The 15209-nt window shown below is 37.5% G+C and overlaps 1 protein-coding gene across 2 annotated transcripts in view; it reads right to left on the bottom strand.

Annotated features, from left to right (window-relative positions):
• LOC149229424 (ubiquitin C-terminal hydrolase 13-like) overlaps positions 1 to 15209 on the bottom strand; it is a 151598-nt gene that overhangs the window by 75465 nt on the left and 60924 nt on the right. For both annotated transcript variants that reach the window (XM_089378640.1, XM_089378642.1), the window contains exon 11: positions 5378 to 5452. In XM_089378640.1, coding sequence (XP_089234766.1) covers positions 5378 to 5452 — 75 coding nt within the window. The remainder of the gene's footprint in view (positions 1 to 5377; positions 5453 to 15209) is intronic.

The raw sequence follows: 15209 nt of genomic DNA, 5'->3' as shown, positions 1-15209 counted from the left end.
AGAGCTATACCTTCATGTTTGTTTGCCACTAATTTTGTCCTTCATGATTCCCATGGTGATGTCACGAGCTCTTGTTTCTAATGCTTTCATGATGCCACGATGCATCTTATCATCATTGTCATATCTTATAATAGAAGCTTATGATAGGACCCTTTTGTGAGGGATACCATCTTACTCATAGGAGAAATTTGTTACTCCCTCTTTTCTTGGCCCTTTTCTTCAGCTTCCTCCATCTATGTGGGTGATATGAGCTTCATACTATAAACTTTCCATAGCATTGAAATTTAGCTATCTTATTTTGTCTTGCTTGAGGACCAAAATTGCATTTCCTTTCTGCACATGTTTTAGTCCTTTAACCTTCAATAATTTTTGCCATCAACTTGTCGTTCTCTATTTAGCATAGAGACCATAAATTGTCGAATGAGGTAACTTTCGTATCTCATGGATACTTGTTACCTTGATTATCTGTTAGTGCATTATAGATCAATGATGGTTATCTCCCTTCCTAGATCTTGTATATGAGACCTTATGAAGATATCCTACATCCTTTGATACCCTTTACTTTCATGAAGATTAGATTTCATGTGACCTTCTTCATTGTACGTTCAGGGAATGAGTTTACCATATACATCTCTTTGATGTCTCCAATGTTGCTATATGAGGGGATCTTTTCATAAGTATCCCTTTCCATAAATTCAAAGGAAATCTTTTGATATGCTCAATGACTTCAGCAATTTAGAGGACTATGTCTATCTTCCTTCTTCATGCAAGATATCTTGATGACCCATCCAACTTATAGATGTCCTTGCAATCATGAAGTCATTTAACAAAACTTGATTATAGAATGAAAAGATACTTACTTGTCATGTGAAGATGAAATCTTCACCTTGATGCTTTCTTGAATGATCTCCTTCAATGAGATTCTTGCTTGGGCTGCCTGGTACAACTAAGTTCCAAGACCTTTCTTAAGACTTCCTTGCATTGTTCAGCACCAAGCACTATTTCTTTTATAATATGTTGAGATTACTTGATTCCTTGACTATGAGGGTATGAAATCGAAATCAAGAATTTTGAGAGCATTGTCATGATGCCCATTTGAGATGTGACATTGTGTTCTCCTTCTGAAGTGATATTGTTGTAATGTATGATGTGATTGTATATCCTTGTAGCCTTGTTGTAATGCTCCTTGCTAGAGTAGAACCTTGCTTGAGTTGACTAGCATGAACAAAGATCTCCTTTGAGACCTTCGAGCATTGTTCAATACCAAGCATCGAAATTGCTTCAGACTTAAGTTATTGAGATCTCTGTGGTATGACATAGATTGTAATGACACCCAATTTGGGGCTAGCACTAAAACTGTGAGAGGTATTGTGTTTTCCTTCTTTTGACTGTGATCTGAATTCTGAGCACTAGCTTTGAGACTTCACTTTAACTGAGATTACTTGATCTTGAATTGTCTTGTTGTTGTAGACTGCTTGTTGAAGACTGATCTTTCAATTCCTTCAACTTGTTTTGATGCCCTTCTTGAAGTTGATCCTTAAGTGTCTCTTTTTGTTGCCCTTTCTTTGACTTTAGCACCTTAGCTCTAATACCATGTTGAAGAATCTAGGGCAATTAGAATTAATGAGATTCTTATAGGCATGATAACTATTTATGAGGTGTTTTTCAATTTTTCTTCTTATTCCAATCTTCTCTTATTATTATTAGAGTATGTCTTCGTTAGTTCATCAAATAGCTACCAAAACAAAGAGACAAGAACACAACATGTTGGCATCTTGCCAAGGCCAAAACCTCTCCCTCTTGGAGAGGAAAACCTACACAAAATTCTTCTTATAGAGATTCCAATTGACGAATACCAAGACCATGACCCTTGACCTATGAAGCCACTCCAAGACCAAGACACCAATCCTCTTCTTTGTCACTGTTGGGATCATCAACATTTTTGCACCACTGAGTCCATTACTACTGCACTATGGAGATCTTTGTTGTTGCACCATCACTGCTCCTTCATCTAGACCTTCATCATTGTTGTGCCAATGCTACACCTTCATTGACAACTTGATGTACCACTGCTTCACCTTCATTGAGAATCTTATTATACCAATGAGATCTCCATTTAGAGGTATATATATAGTTGTACTGAAATCTTCATCTTTGTTAGAATCATGATTGTTATCATGCTCACAATAATGTCGAGGACATATTGTGTCTAGGATATATATATTATACCGAGATCCTTTCTCTATCAGGAACATCGAGATTATGATTGTATCTTTGTCCGCACTGTGATCTTCACCAAAATTGTAGCCATGTTCTCCTTGCACCGAGGTCAACTGCAACTATACCGAGACTATATTACAATGACCCTATAACTAGGCCAAGACTGTAGTGAAATATGCGAGGAGATCACTTTACTTATCACCGAGATTTTGTACCTTCCTGTAACCATCCGAGATTGCAGACGTGTCTGAGATTTTGCCTTTCTGTGGTGACCATACATGCCTATTTATAGTTGTTATGTCTCCATAAATAAGCCGACATGTCACATAAAAGTATGTGTGTATTATTTGAGCCCACTTGACATTAATATATATTTTGAGGCTGACATCGCTGCTCTTCTTCATCGTTTGCAGACTTCTTCTTGTGCTTGTCTTGGAGAATTGTGCTTGTCTTGGAGAGTTATTTAGACTTTGTACACATTACACATGACATTGACCCTTTGACATCCTAAACCTCTGAATGGGAGCCACTAAATAAATAAACCTCTTGCTCATGAAACCCATGCAACAAGGAATAATAAATTTATTTTACATAAATCATAATTACAATGTCATGAAGACCGAACCTAGTTACACTTTCTTCAACATGGACTGACTTTTTTCAGTGGAGAGTCGTAAGGTCTTGTGACTCACTCTCGATCAATTATTCTTCATTATTACATCATGGTTCAGCCGAGCAGAGATGAGATGACCAAGATGGTACATGACAACAACATGGCATGATGGTCAACAATGATGATGGATGGATTGGAAGGTGGAATTCTCCCTAGTTGAGAGGGAGTATTAAAATTAGCAACTAGGGCCAAATTCCACCTTAGGACAACTCATCTGGTGGAAATGATGATTGCATTAAATTCCTCTTTTCGAGAGAGCCAAAATTGATATAAAGATCATCTCCTTTAGACAAGCAGAAGTATGATTTTGAATTTATGCCCACACATGTGCAAATTGTCAAGATCGGCCACATCATGTAGGCTCAGAAAGCCCAATGAATGTGTCACTTCACCCTCAACAACTTGTATAAATACAAGTGACCTATCACCTCATTCGGCATCTTCTTCACTCACACATTCCCTTTCCTTCTCTCATTGTTTCGTACTACATTGGGCATTCTTCTCTCTCACACGTGTGGAACAAGAAGGACGAATTTCAGAGGCTGAATTACAGAACCGAAATTACAGAGTTGAGGGCAATTTGACCAGCGTTGACGAGCACCTTCTGGGCATCATTTGACTTCGATCTTTTGGGCTATTTCTGTCTCAACAGGCCGCAACTTTTGGCACAGAAACCAAGGTTTTCTGTGCACTTTGACTGCAGACCAAATTGCAGGTTGACCACAGATTCCAAGACAGCAGTTTGACCGAGTTTGACTGTTGACTTTGTCACTGTTTTGGCTGACTTTGACTACCTGATCAAGCCAAGTTTGATTGGAGAAGACGAGCTGTTTTGAGAACATTCTATTGCTGCTTTGACCAGCATTGACTTTCTGATTAGGGTTGATGTTTGACTGCAGTTGACAGCAGAAACTGACAGGGCTGTTTTGACTTTGAATTGGGCAAGTAAATTTGACTTTTGTACTCTCCCTCTCTCTGCTGAACATTTTGATATAATAATAAGAATTGAATAAAGGGATTTCCTCATATTGGGGTTTTTCCCTGGCATCCGCCAAATCTGGTGTCCTTTTGTCTTGGCTTGTCTTCTGCATATTGATTTATGTTCTATCTAGTTTTATTGTCAATGTAATTAATGGTTAATGTGATTCCCACTGGAAATCTAAATTGGAAATTGCTATTGGGCTGCTTAAAGATCATTTAAGTAATTGTGCAAAGCATAGAACATACAGTTGTTAACTAAATTTAACATGGGTTCTTATGTGAAGTATCGGGTTCGTTTGGGTTCATCTAAGAAGTACCCATTCCAACACCTGGATCTTGGGGACGAAAACCCGGGTTCGTGAATCTGGGGGCGGGTGGGGGGTTCGCGAACACCCCACGCTCCCCCCCCCCAGATTCGCGAACCCATGCTTGACAGTTGTTTAATGATATCAGTGGCATCAAATAAATTGATTTAAGATCATTAGGTAGTAATTATCAGATCAGAAGTTTTCTACTGCCACCTTTTAGAAAATTCAACATTCACAACATGCATATTAACATCATTATCATTTTCTTCATTTTGAGCACCATGGCTACCAAATGTTGGTTATAGTAACCAGCAGCAAAGATACACAAACATATATGAAGAAAGGGAAACTAAGAGTTTACGTTCGCAACACCCCCGAAAGGCAAAATTCTATTAATCAAATCATTCGCATGTGTATTTCTATTGTACAGTTGGTCCCTTGATATAGCTTTAAGTGACCATAACAGCTGTTTCATAATTAAATATTTAGCTCAAACATAAGCATACCTATCTCCAATAATATCTCCTTAAATATTTTCATGAATCCCTCCACTAATCTTCATCCCTAACACCAACTAGGCCTTCTAAACCCCATTACCCAGACAACATCATTAGAAACTGCATTGGAGCCTTTTCAGTGATTGATTCCACAGCAATTACTTCATCCTCCTCACCCTCTACCTCCACATAATGTCTTACAAACATCTAGTTCATCTGTTACATTGTTTCTTCTCTATTTCATTGATGTAGTATGTAGCACATGTATTTCATGTTTTATATTGTTCTCTGCTTTCAAGCTAGCCTAGTGCAGTCCTACAAATCATGACTGATTGTACTTCCCAATGTCATTGACGTACCTTCTAGTCATTTGTTGGACATTAATCAAATTATCTTATCTTATTTTTATACTAAAACCCAACACTACTGCACTGATTGCATTTGCTAGACTAATAAAAAATCGTATTCAAAAGAGACAATTGAATGTATTAATTACATATGTTGCTACACTGCAGAAAATGGAAATGAGCTAGCCAAGTTTCATTTATCTTTCAAACTTAACAACTATAAAATGGGAACAGCAGAAAAACAAAAAACTATATTGAATAGTAAACGGAAAGCATCCCTGTGCTTTAGTATCCAACAAAGTTACATAAGTTCTACCAAACAGCTAATGAATTGGCTATATCATTACATACCACTGGTCTGAAAGAGTTGGACGGATAAAAGCATAGTAATGGCCCCCATGAACACCTCCGCTGTGTACTAAAACACTGCCACATCAATTACAGAAGCAAATGTCAGGCACAAGCGCAAGTCCAATCAACTTTTCCATGATTAACTAAAGTATGAGCAACTTCAGTTAACGAAATGGGGCAGCTAAAAAACATGACAAGTTCAGCTGCCTAACAATTAAATCACATAAAGCACTAAGAAGAATCCATTTACAAAAATAATCACAGTTCAACATTGACTAGTATTTTATTTTACTTGGCAAAAGAATAATATGAAAATTTACCTATATTAGTATCATATGGAACTTTGAAATGTTTATTCCATGGATCTGGGACTGGGGAGTGCAGGAGATGATAGACGAAGGGCTAGTTAAGAATATTTTGTTGGCCACCTATTGCATATGAAAATTTACCTGTATTAGTATCATATGGAACTTTGAAATCTTCATTTCACGGGTCCTGGACTAGGGAGCACAGGAGATGACAGACAAAGGGCTAGTCAAGACTATTTTGGCTACCTATTGCATTCGTTATACATTAGCTACTACTATGTCCAGCTCTTTCATCAGTAAACCAGAGCTTTGCATTTAAAACTAGGAATACTTTCAGGCACCCATTGTTGAAATTTCAGGTGAGGCAAATCAATGCAAACTCAGAAATTTCATCTCACATCAGAGCATTGCCAGATCAAATTCAGAAACAAGAATTTATCTGAAATATTAATTTACATCAATTATTTCCAACACATTTGGCAGTTCAAAAGAAATAATAATTTATCTGAATACGCTCAAAATGAAGAAAATGATCATGATGTTAATATGCATGTTGTGAATATCAAAGCCAGGTTGGAAAAATGCTCATGTGGCAGAGATAGCACATATTTTGCATCTTTAGATAATAAATAGTAAGAATGCAAGAAACCGTCATACTGTGTGTCAAATAAGTTTGCAAAATGAAGGTTATATTTTCTTCTTGAACATTGTGCAACCCAACAAGAAGCATATACGTATTCAAATAATTGCAGGTGTAGATTTAAGAAGATAATAACCAAAAGAAGAACACTGAGAAACAGAGGAGAAGAAACAAACTTCATGACGTAAGAAGATAATAGAGGAAAGCAGAAGCAACATGAACAAAAGAAGCTGTGAGAAGAAGAAAGGACAACTTTTGGACATGAAGAGAAAATGCAAAAGGTGAGGACATATTGAAAAAGAGAAGAAGAAGAAGAAGAAGAAAAGCATTAAGAAGAATGAAGCAAAGAATGGCATAGGAAATAAGAAATGAAGAATGAGGCAAGCAATGTATGTATGAAGAATGAAGAAGGAAGGTAAGAATAAAGGAATATTGTGTGCTCAAAAATTGAGATACAAAAATAGTGAATCCATGAAATGTGACATTCCTAAGAAATGGTACTTCTCGAATATGGTACTTTTCGAATAATGTTCATTGATGATGGAAAAAAAGGTCTTGGTCCAATGTTTGTATAAGGGCTACATTAACTTGAAATGAAAGTTTGAAATTGTATGTACCTCAGTCAAATGTTGATGTAAGCCTTGATGAGGCATGTATAGCCCCATAATTTAAATGTTCAAAAGTTCGTGTAAACCAAAAGCCACTTCTCATGGTAGGGGAAGGTTCGTGGCTAGCCAAAAACCACTTGATGTAATGTATTGGTTGTGGTAAACAGAAACCACTTGAGAATTGTAACGGTTAAGGGTAAACCGATGTAAAACTTACAGGATATAACGATTAAGGGTAAATCGATGTAAAACCCAGAGGATGCAATGGTTGAGGGTAAACGAAAGAAAACCTAGAGGATGGTTAAGGGTAAGTGAGAGAAAACTTGGGATGATGATGAATGGTGACAGATGCCAGAGTACTGAAAATGTTTGTAATTGAAGAACTGTTGTTGAACCATGTATGAGGAAAAAGTTCTTAGAAAATTTGTGGATATAGTCGCCAATGACCCATGTATTCTAGTGGATGGTAAGTATATTATATGGACTTAACAAACAAAAAGTTTATATTTTGTCAGTAAAGATGAACGCTGAAGAAGATTGAGGATGAAGAATGAGGAAGACCAAAGATGTGTAGGATATAAAAATGAGAACTGCAAAATGAAGACTAAGAGCATTGAAGACAAAGATCATAAATGATGAAAATGGAACAACTTCAGAAGAGAGTGGAGGAGACAAAGTATGGTGATTACATATTGAGATCACAGGCATTTGTTAAGGGGGGAGTATGAAAGAATAGCTCCTACTTGTGAATCATGAATAATGTTTAAATTATATGATGTCTTTGTAATGTTGTAGGCCAAACATAGAAGTCTATGTAAGAATCGAAGATGTAGAAAAAGGAAAGATGTTAAGGATGAAGATTCGGGAATAGATTTGTAGAAAGATTTAAGGAGATAATATTGAAGATAGTTATGCATATGGTTGAATTAAATATATAATCATGACATAACTCTTATGGTCACCTAAATATATATAAGGGACCAATTGTACAATAGAGATAAACATTGAAATTGTTTCATTAGTAGAATTTCCAGAAACTCATGGTGTCCCTTCTTTCATACATGTTGGATATTAAAACCAATAGCTGGATGATTGCGGGAGTCATAAGAAAAAATTCTACTAGCACTTGAGGTTGAAGAAAAGGATCTTATGATATGGCTCTGGAGCAAAATGGAATGCAGATCTGATTTATGGCAAGAATGGCCAACCCTCTGGGAAAGACTAGGTCGGTCCAAGGGAGAGATGGTGTTAGTGGTCTCTCTAAGTTAGTGCTTGTTGTGCCACTCAATGGAAGATCTTGTCACCTAGACCAAGTGATAGAGTTGGACGAAAAGGGAGGTAGCCACTTTGACATGGAGAGGTCCAGGGAAAACATATAGGGTCTGTCATTTGAGAGTCATTGCCTCACGCACATAAAGAGCTACAAACCTATAGTTCTATCATATGAAGGTTGGCAGGATCTGCATGAATCATAAAAGAGATAGTATTATCTTCCCTTGTTATTGCACTAGATGGGTGATTTGTAATTGAAATGTTCTTCAAATTTTTTACCTTGCAAATGGATTTGTTGACAACGTACATTCCCCTCTTGTGAGATTCATTGCTTACAGTCTATTTGAAATTTGATCAGAGATTATCAAATTTGGAATTAGAGGACATGAGAGTATTGTTGTGTAGTATTCTTGGGGTATAGAATAAGAGCAACCCTCAACTGTGTAAATGACTCTAGGTAAAAGGTCATTTTTAGGACCAAGACCCTGAAGGTACCTATAATGCCATAACCCCAAATCACCCATGTTGTGAGCCTTTTAAAGAACGGAAACTAGTTTTAAAATGTTGTCAAGGTGCATGGGATGTGTGTCGAACTTATTTTGCATAATAATTTGTGGTAGTGTATGATTGTGTTGGGTCAGTGGTTGTGATATGCGAGATTGTACTTGGTCATTGTAGGCCCAATCAACAGGTGCCAAGCTAGGATTGTAAAACTTAATCACATAGAGAATGATCGATTTCATGGATTGTGTAGGAAAACTTGTCTGAGCTGTCTTGCAATTTTTTGTGGAACCACTAGTGCTCAAGCTTAGAGGGAGAGCCATACCCTTGCTAAATTGGGGTTGGGAAGCAATCCTCACACTAAACATGGGCTCATGAATTGGTCTTCCAAAAAAGTGTATCTAGTTATCTCAATCTCACATCCTTTGAAAAGGAAATGAAAATATGATATGGCATTATTAGATGCATCGAGTACCATTTTTAGGCTCCTGATGCAATCATAAAGGTCTTGATGATAGTGAAGCCTACTAATAACTATGTCATAATGTCATTTGGTAGTTATGCTGAGAGAATTGAAGATGCCAACAGCACAAAGCCTTTGATATAAGGAGCATTTTGGTACGTAATCAAAGACCACCTGAAAGTTTGTAAAACTTAAAAGTTTGGAAGAGTGTTTCCTAGCCTCGTCTATGAAAGAACAAAGTGTGAAAATGTTATAAAGGTATAATAATCACTCCTAAAGACCCAATCAACAGGTGGGTATGGGTATGGAAAAAACTTTTGAAATAATGACACAGCAGAAAATATAAATAGAAAACCTAGAGACGGAGTGCAACAGAATGCATCTTTTCATTAATAGTTTGGAAAGGAACTCACAATCAGCAGCTTCTCTACGAAAGATGTAAATTGGATCACTTCCAGAAATTAGTTCCTCCACAAAAGATGTCAATTGGATCAGTTTCAGGTAAGGCAAAAGAAGAAGAGTCAGTCCAGAGCCCTTGGATATGTGAAAATGAAATGCTTGGACCAAGGAATCTAGTCACCTCCAGAGGTACATAGTAAAGCTCACAGTGAAAGAAACTTCGATTAGGCTTGTTTATTAGGATATATACTAGTCAGACATTTTTTATATTACATTGCAAAGGAAAGATGAATATTATCTGATAATAATTCTGGAGTTTTTTGGACATATTCTGAACAATTGGCTTTGAAATTCATTTTGCATCAGTATGCTGACCAGTAACGCTGAAGCATTTTTAAATACAAAAACTAACTATTTCAGTCCAGAAATAATGATTTTTGTTGGACTTAACACATGAGAACGAAAAATTAAACCAATGAAAATTAAAATATATAAACATACACACGTTGCACAACTCCTGGGTGCACATTGTAATCAGCAGAAGTTAGGGTGCAGGTGCATCATCCGTGCTGAATTCAGGAAGTAGGCATGCAACACCCAATTCTTTTTACACAAATATATATTGATATGCAAAAAATAAGAAATTTTAGGTCACACCCAAATTTTGCTATCCTTTACATAAATGAGAGTATGTTTTCTAATTTGTATTTTCAATGTTAATATAAGAAGCATTTTTCCAGGACATAAATATGAAGCATCTCTGGGAAAAAAATATGTAGCCCCTAAAAAGTAACATAACTTCAAGCATGCCTGAAGAGGTCGAATCCATGGCAAGGAGCAAGGAGTTTTTCACCAGTTTGCATGGTTCAATTCCTGTGAGGGCTGTTCCTGGTGCCATAGAGTTACCTTGAGGTACTGATCAAAGGTGCGAATGCACCCAAAGATTACATTAGATGACCTTGTAATCTTGTGACATAAGTGGATCACAGCCCACTAACTCGGGTAGTTAGGGAGGAGATATGTTATCCTCCCCACTGTCATTCAGATCCTGCTCATGATGTTTCATTCTTCACAAGCTAATTGTTGCTCAGGGTGTAACTTGTAAGCCATGAAGAATGTTTTATGCTTCCTTACATGCTCGAGGGTGAGTTGCTTGGTTACATGTAAAAAGAAAATGGCTCCAAGCAAAAATTCAGGGGCTTTTAGAAGGCACTTACAGTATATATGATATAAAAAAAATGTTTTTTGGCTTCAGAAGCCTCTTGCATAAAGATGTTAAATGATAACCCTTAAAATAAATTATCCCTTTTCAAAATGGTGAAGCATTTGACCCTAAGTGGAAATAACTAGCGCAGAAAACAGACTTTACGAATAAAGAAATTGATCGTTTCATTACAGAATATTAAAAAAACATAATATCGCAGAATTCCACTCATCACAGTTTAATGTGAACCCTCTCTATGACCCAAAACAAAGTTGCCAGAAACAAAAACTCTAATCGAATTTAGAAATTTGAAGGGAGCTTGCATGCACAATGTGCCTACAGATTAGTATAGTGTACAGAATGGGGAAATAGAAAAGGTAACACCAACTGCATACCATATTTGATGGTCACCAATATTTTATGGGAACAATGAGGCCACAGTTGTGTCAAGCCAAGGCAATACACTGCAGGTGTGAACAGATTTTACCCAGTGATTAATGAATGATGGTGCACATGATGGTCAACTACAGTGGATGAGAGTACACCTTACAGACCTCCATTGTCTGATATTAACACGACTGATTATGATCATTGGTGGTGCTGTAGATATCAAAACCTCCAATAAAAAGATCTATCTGAATAAGTGCAGCTGGTGAGGAAGAATTGAGTTAATGAAGAAATCAATTGGAGGATAGATGCCCAAAACAAATTCAAATCACAAAAGGCGACTGCAATTCTAATTTTCTTTCCTTTTCATCAAGTACAGAAACCAAATACTATAGCTGGAGACTCTTCCAAAAATCTGGGAACAAAAACCAGCCGTGGAAAACAGTTTCCAATCTGCCAGAACTATTTTCAGCTGCTGAAAACAGTTCTGCAGAAAAAGGGCTAAACCAGGCAGTTTCTGGTTCCGACCATCCTTTCCATGTTTACAGCCTGGCCTATATCCTATGTTAGTCAACGCTTAATGCAAATAATGGGAAATTCTTCCCTTGCCAACTAGAGACCTCACTACTGATGCCATTGAAATCCAACTGGAAAACTGACTGGGAACATACTGGTGCTGACAGTGAATTTTCTTTGCCAGTCTTTATGGCAAATGTTATCATTTGTTTGCACAAAAAGGTTTTTTCCAAATTTTATTGATGCCAAATTCAACCTCGATCAATATCAACCTCTAAGCATTGAAATATGATACAAAAAAATTAACATGTCAAATCGATATTTTCTTTGAGTGATGGTACATTTTTACTATGGTCATGCTAGAGGAGTTCAACAATTACTGCCACCAACACCAAGGTATATAGAGGGCTTGGTGCTCTTGATTAAATGCTAGTTCTCTGTGGGTGATGATGGTTGCTAGATTGAGGTAAATGTTACAGGTCTCCAAGCTTTACTCCCATACTATATTTCCAAAATACCTCTTAACAATGCAAGCCAATAAGGCTTGAAGTCCTGCAAAAGAGTCTTTCCTTTCAAGCTATGGAGTAATTGTCACAAGGTTCACTCCCATAATATATGTGCAAAGTGTCGCTTAAAGAGCAAGTCGTTGAGGCTCAGAGACATGTAGAAGGGCCATTCCTTCCAAGGAATAGAATAGTTGAAGCAATATGCTTGGAAGAAATGTTATTGAAGAGGCTCTCCTCTCAATGTTGCATAAAAGGAAAAATGAGAAATTTCTAAGTATCGATGGTCTTGTGAATTTTTCAAGAAGATTTGGAAGGTTGTTTGTCACATAGTTTTTAAAACCGGAACCAGTGACCGGACCGGTCCACCTAATGAACCGGTTTACCGACCGGAACCGGTCTAACCGGGACTGGTTTGGTCTAAACGAACCGGTTTTAGAAAAATACATTAAATTATTATTTTTTAATGAAAAAAACTATTTTTAAGATTTAAAACCATGATTCCAAGCCAATAGAGACAAAATATGCAAAGATTGCTCATTGATATACCATGTAAAGCCTTAAAGGTGAATATATCAAAATGGCACCGAGTGCAATACATATCATCGACAAAATACATAAGCAATGAGGCTCTAAATGGCCACTAGAGTGAAAAAATAAAGCCTACAAACTATGGGGCCAGTGGCCTACTACAAGACTTCAGTCTAGACTCTACATATATGATAATAGTAATACTATAATAGTGATCAACATTATCACTTGAAGTTGAAACTTCTCATGAGTCTCAGTCATCATGATCAAACTCAGTTGGTTGAGTCTCGACTCCCAAACTGTGTAGCCACAAACTTCTCTATTGGTTCAGTGACTTGAGTCTCAAACTTCTGAAGGTATTCTGCCCTAATATGCCCTATTATTTCATTTGGTGCTCCACATGGCTTTACATGGCCTCCTATCCCAGCCAAGTGTTGCTTGAACCTGTTAATACCCCCTCCTTGAATGGATTTTTGGCAATATTTGCAAATCATTTTGCCATCAATCATATCACAATGAGCCCATGCAGTATCTTCGGCTTTTGGAGGCATGATGACTCCCTGGATGGTAGATCATAGAAGTGAGAAGTTTATAACACAAATAAAAAATTCATGGACAACAGACTCAAATGAGGAATTATCAAGTGCAAATCCTTACCTGGAAATGCAAACTAGCTCCCTTAGCCTCCTCTTGAAGATGGCAACTCCACTGACAGCTACACACTATCTCCAAAATAGCTCCAACTCCAACTCCAAGATGACTACTTCAGCAAAAACTCCACACTCTCCAAGCTCACAAACAAACTCACAAACACTCACAAACACTCCAAATCAGTTGTGTGAGACAAATGAGAGTGAGAGGGGTCTCTTATAGCAAGTGTGAGGGTGTTTTTGGAGGGAAAATACCTTTCCCTCACCCCCAAAACCCCTAAACCACAAAACCGCTGCACTTTTTGTCATAATTCGGTGGGCTGTCCATAAACCGGCTGGTTTAGGACGGAACCGGTTGCTACAAACCGGCCGGTTCCGCCCTAAACCGGTCGGTTTTGACCGGTTAGGGCCAGATTTCAGGCACATGAAGTATCTAACCGGGTTTTTTAGGCCGGTTCGGACCGGCCAGGCCTCTAACCGGCCGGTTAGATAGGTTACCGGTTTTTGTGGCCGGTTTTTAAAACTATGGTTTGTCATGACTTTCTATGCATGGCTTGGGGTATTTTTATAGTTGGACAGAGATACAAAATCAAAGTTTAACCAAAGTTATCACCAATAATTTATCTTAGGATACGATCAACTCTTTGACCCAATTACCGTGCTCAATGTTACATGTAAGATTCTTAAAGTTTTGGCTTTGGGGACCCAATGCTTTGTAGCTTCTATTGTTCCCTTGGAGCAAACATGATTCATTCAAGGTCGATTCATATAGCTTGGGAATGTGTTGAATGTGCAAGAAAATATGAACAACACGTCCTCTTGTTGAAAATAGATTTTGAAAAATCTTATAATAGAGTAGATTGGTTCTTTATATATATTATTTAGTGTTTTGAACATGGTTTGCATCGATGTTGTAGACCTTGTTTTGCAATGCATCATTTTTTGTCTTAGTTAAGGGTGTGTTGTTGGACAAGATTGCTCGACATAAGGGAATGATATAGGGATGTCCTCTTGCCTCCTATTGACATGTTATAGTTGTAAATGCTCACGAGTACCTACATGAGTCTTCTAGAAAATAAGAATGTGCAAGAGATATTGCCATTCTAAGCAGTTGAGAAGTGCTGAACCATTTCACTAATGATTCTCTCCACTTAAATCATTTTGCTGATGATTCACTCCTCTCAAATAATTTTGCTGCTAAGTCAGCCCACATGATGATATAGGACGTAGAGGACAGGGAAATACAACTATCTGTCACATGACACGGCAACCCCTGAAACAGGACACAATGATATTGGACGCAAAGGGCACAGAAATACAAGCATCTGACACATGACATGGCAACCCCAAAACAAGACACGAAGGACATGTTTTATATATATATATATATATATATATATAGAGAGAGAGAGAGAGAGAGAGAGATACTAACTCACTGAGTCAATGATACTACAGGTGGGAATCTCAATGGCAAATACAAAACAAGATAGATACTAGAATCTTAGATCAAGATGGAAGGATCTCACAGTTCATGACTATCAATAGTCACCCAAATCATAACATCAAAATCAGCATCAGTGCCACCATTGCTCTCTTCTCCATCCTCCTTTGTATCTAATCTAATCTGTACATTTGTTGGTGTGGAGGATGACCCCTCAAGAGGATCACCATCATCAAAATTGACCACCGCTAGCAATGGTTCATTAAGATCCAAGTTGACCAATCCCAACTCAATACTATTGTCCAAACCCATATCATCAGGAAACATATGCCACATCTTTGTCCTTCCCTTCAACCACTCCTCCCTCTACCTCTAAAAAAGACTGCTCAAGCCTGTTCTTCTTCAAACT

The sequence above is a fragment of the Pinus tabuliformis genome, chromosome J, assembly GCF_031772625.1.
Source record: "Pinus tabuliformis cultivar Carrire ecotype Pingquan chromosome J, CPIR1, whole genome shotgun sequence".
Lineage (NCBI taxonomy): Eukaryota > Viridiplantae > Streptophyta > Pinopsida > Pinales > Pinaceae > Pinus > Pinus tabuliformis.
This window is presented reverse-complemented; position numbering and strand designations above follow the sequence as displayed.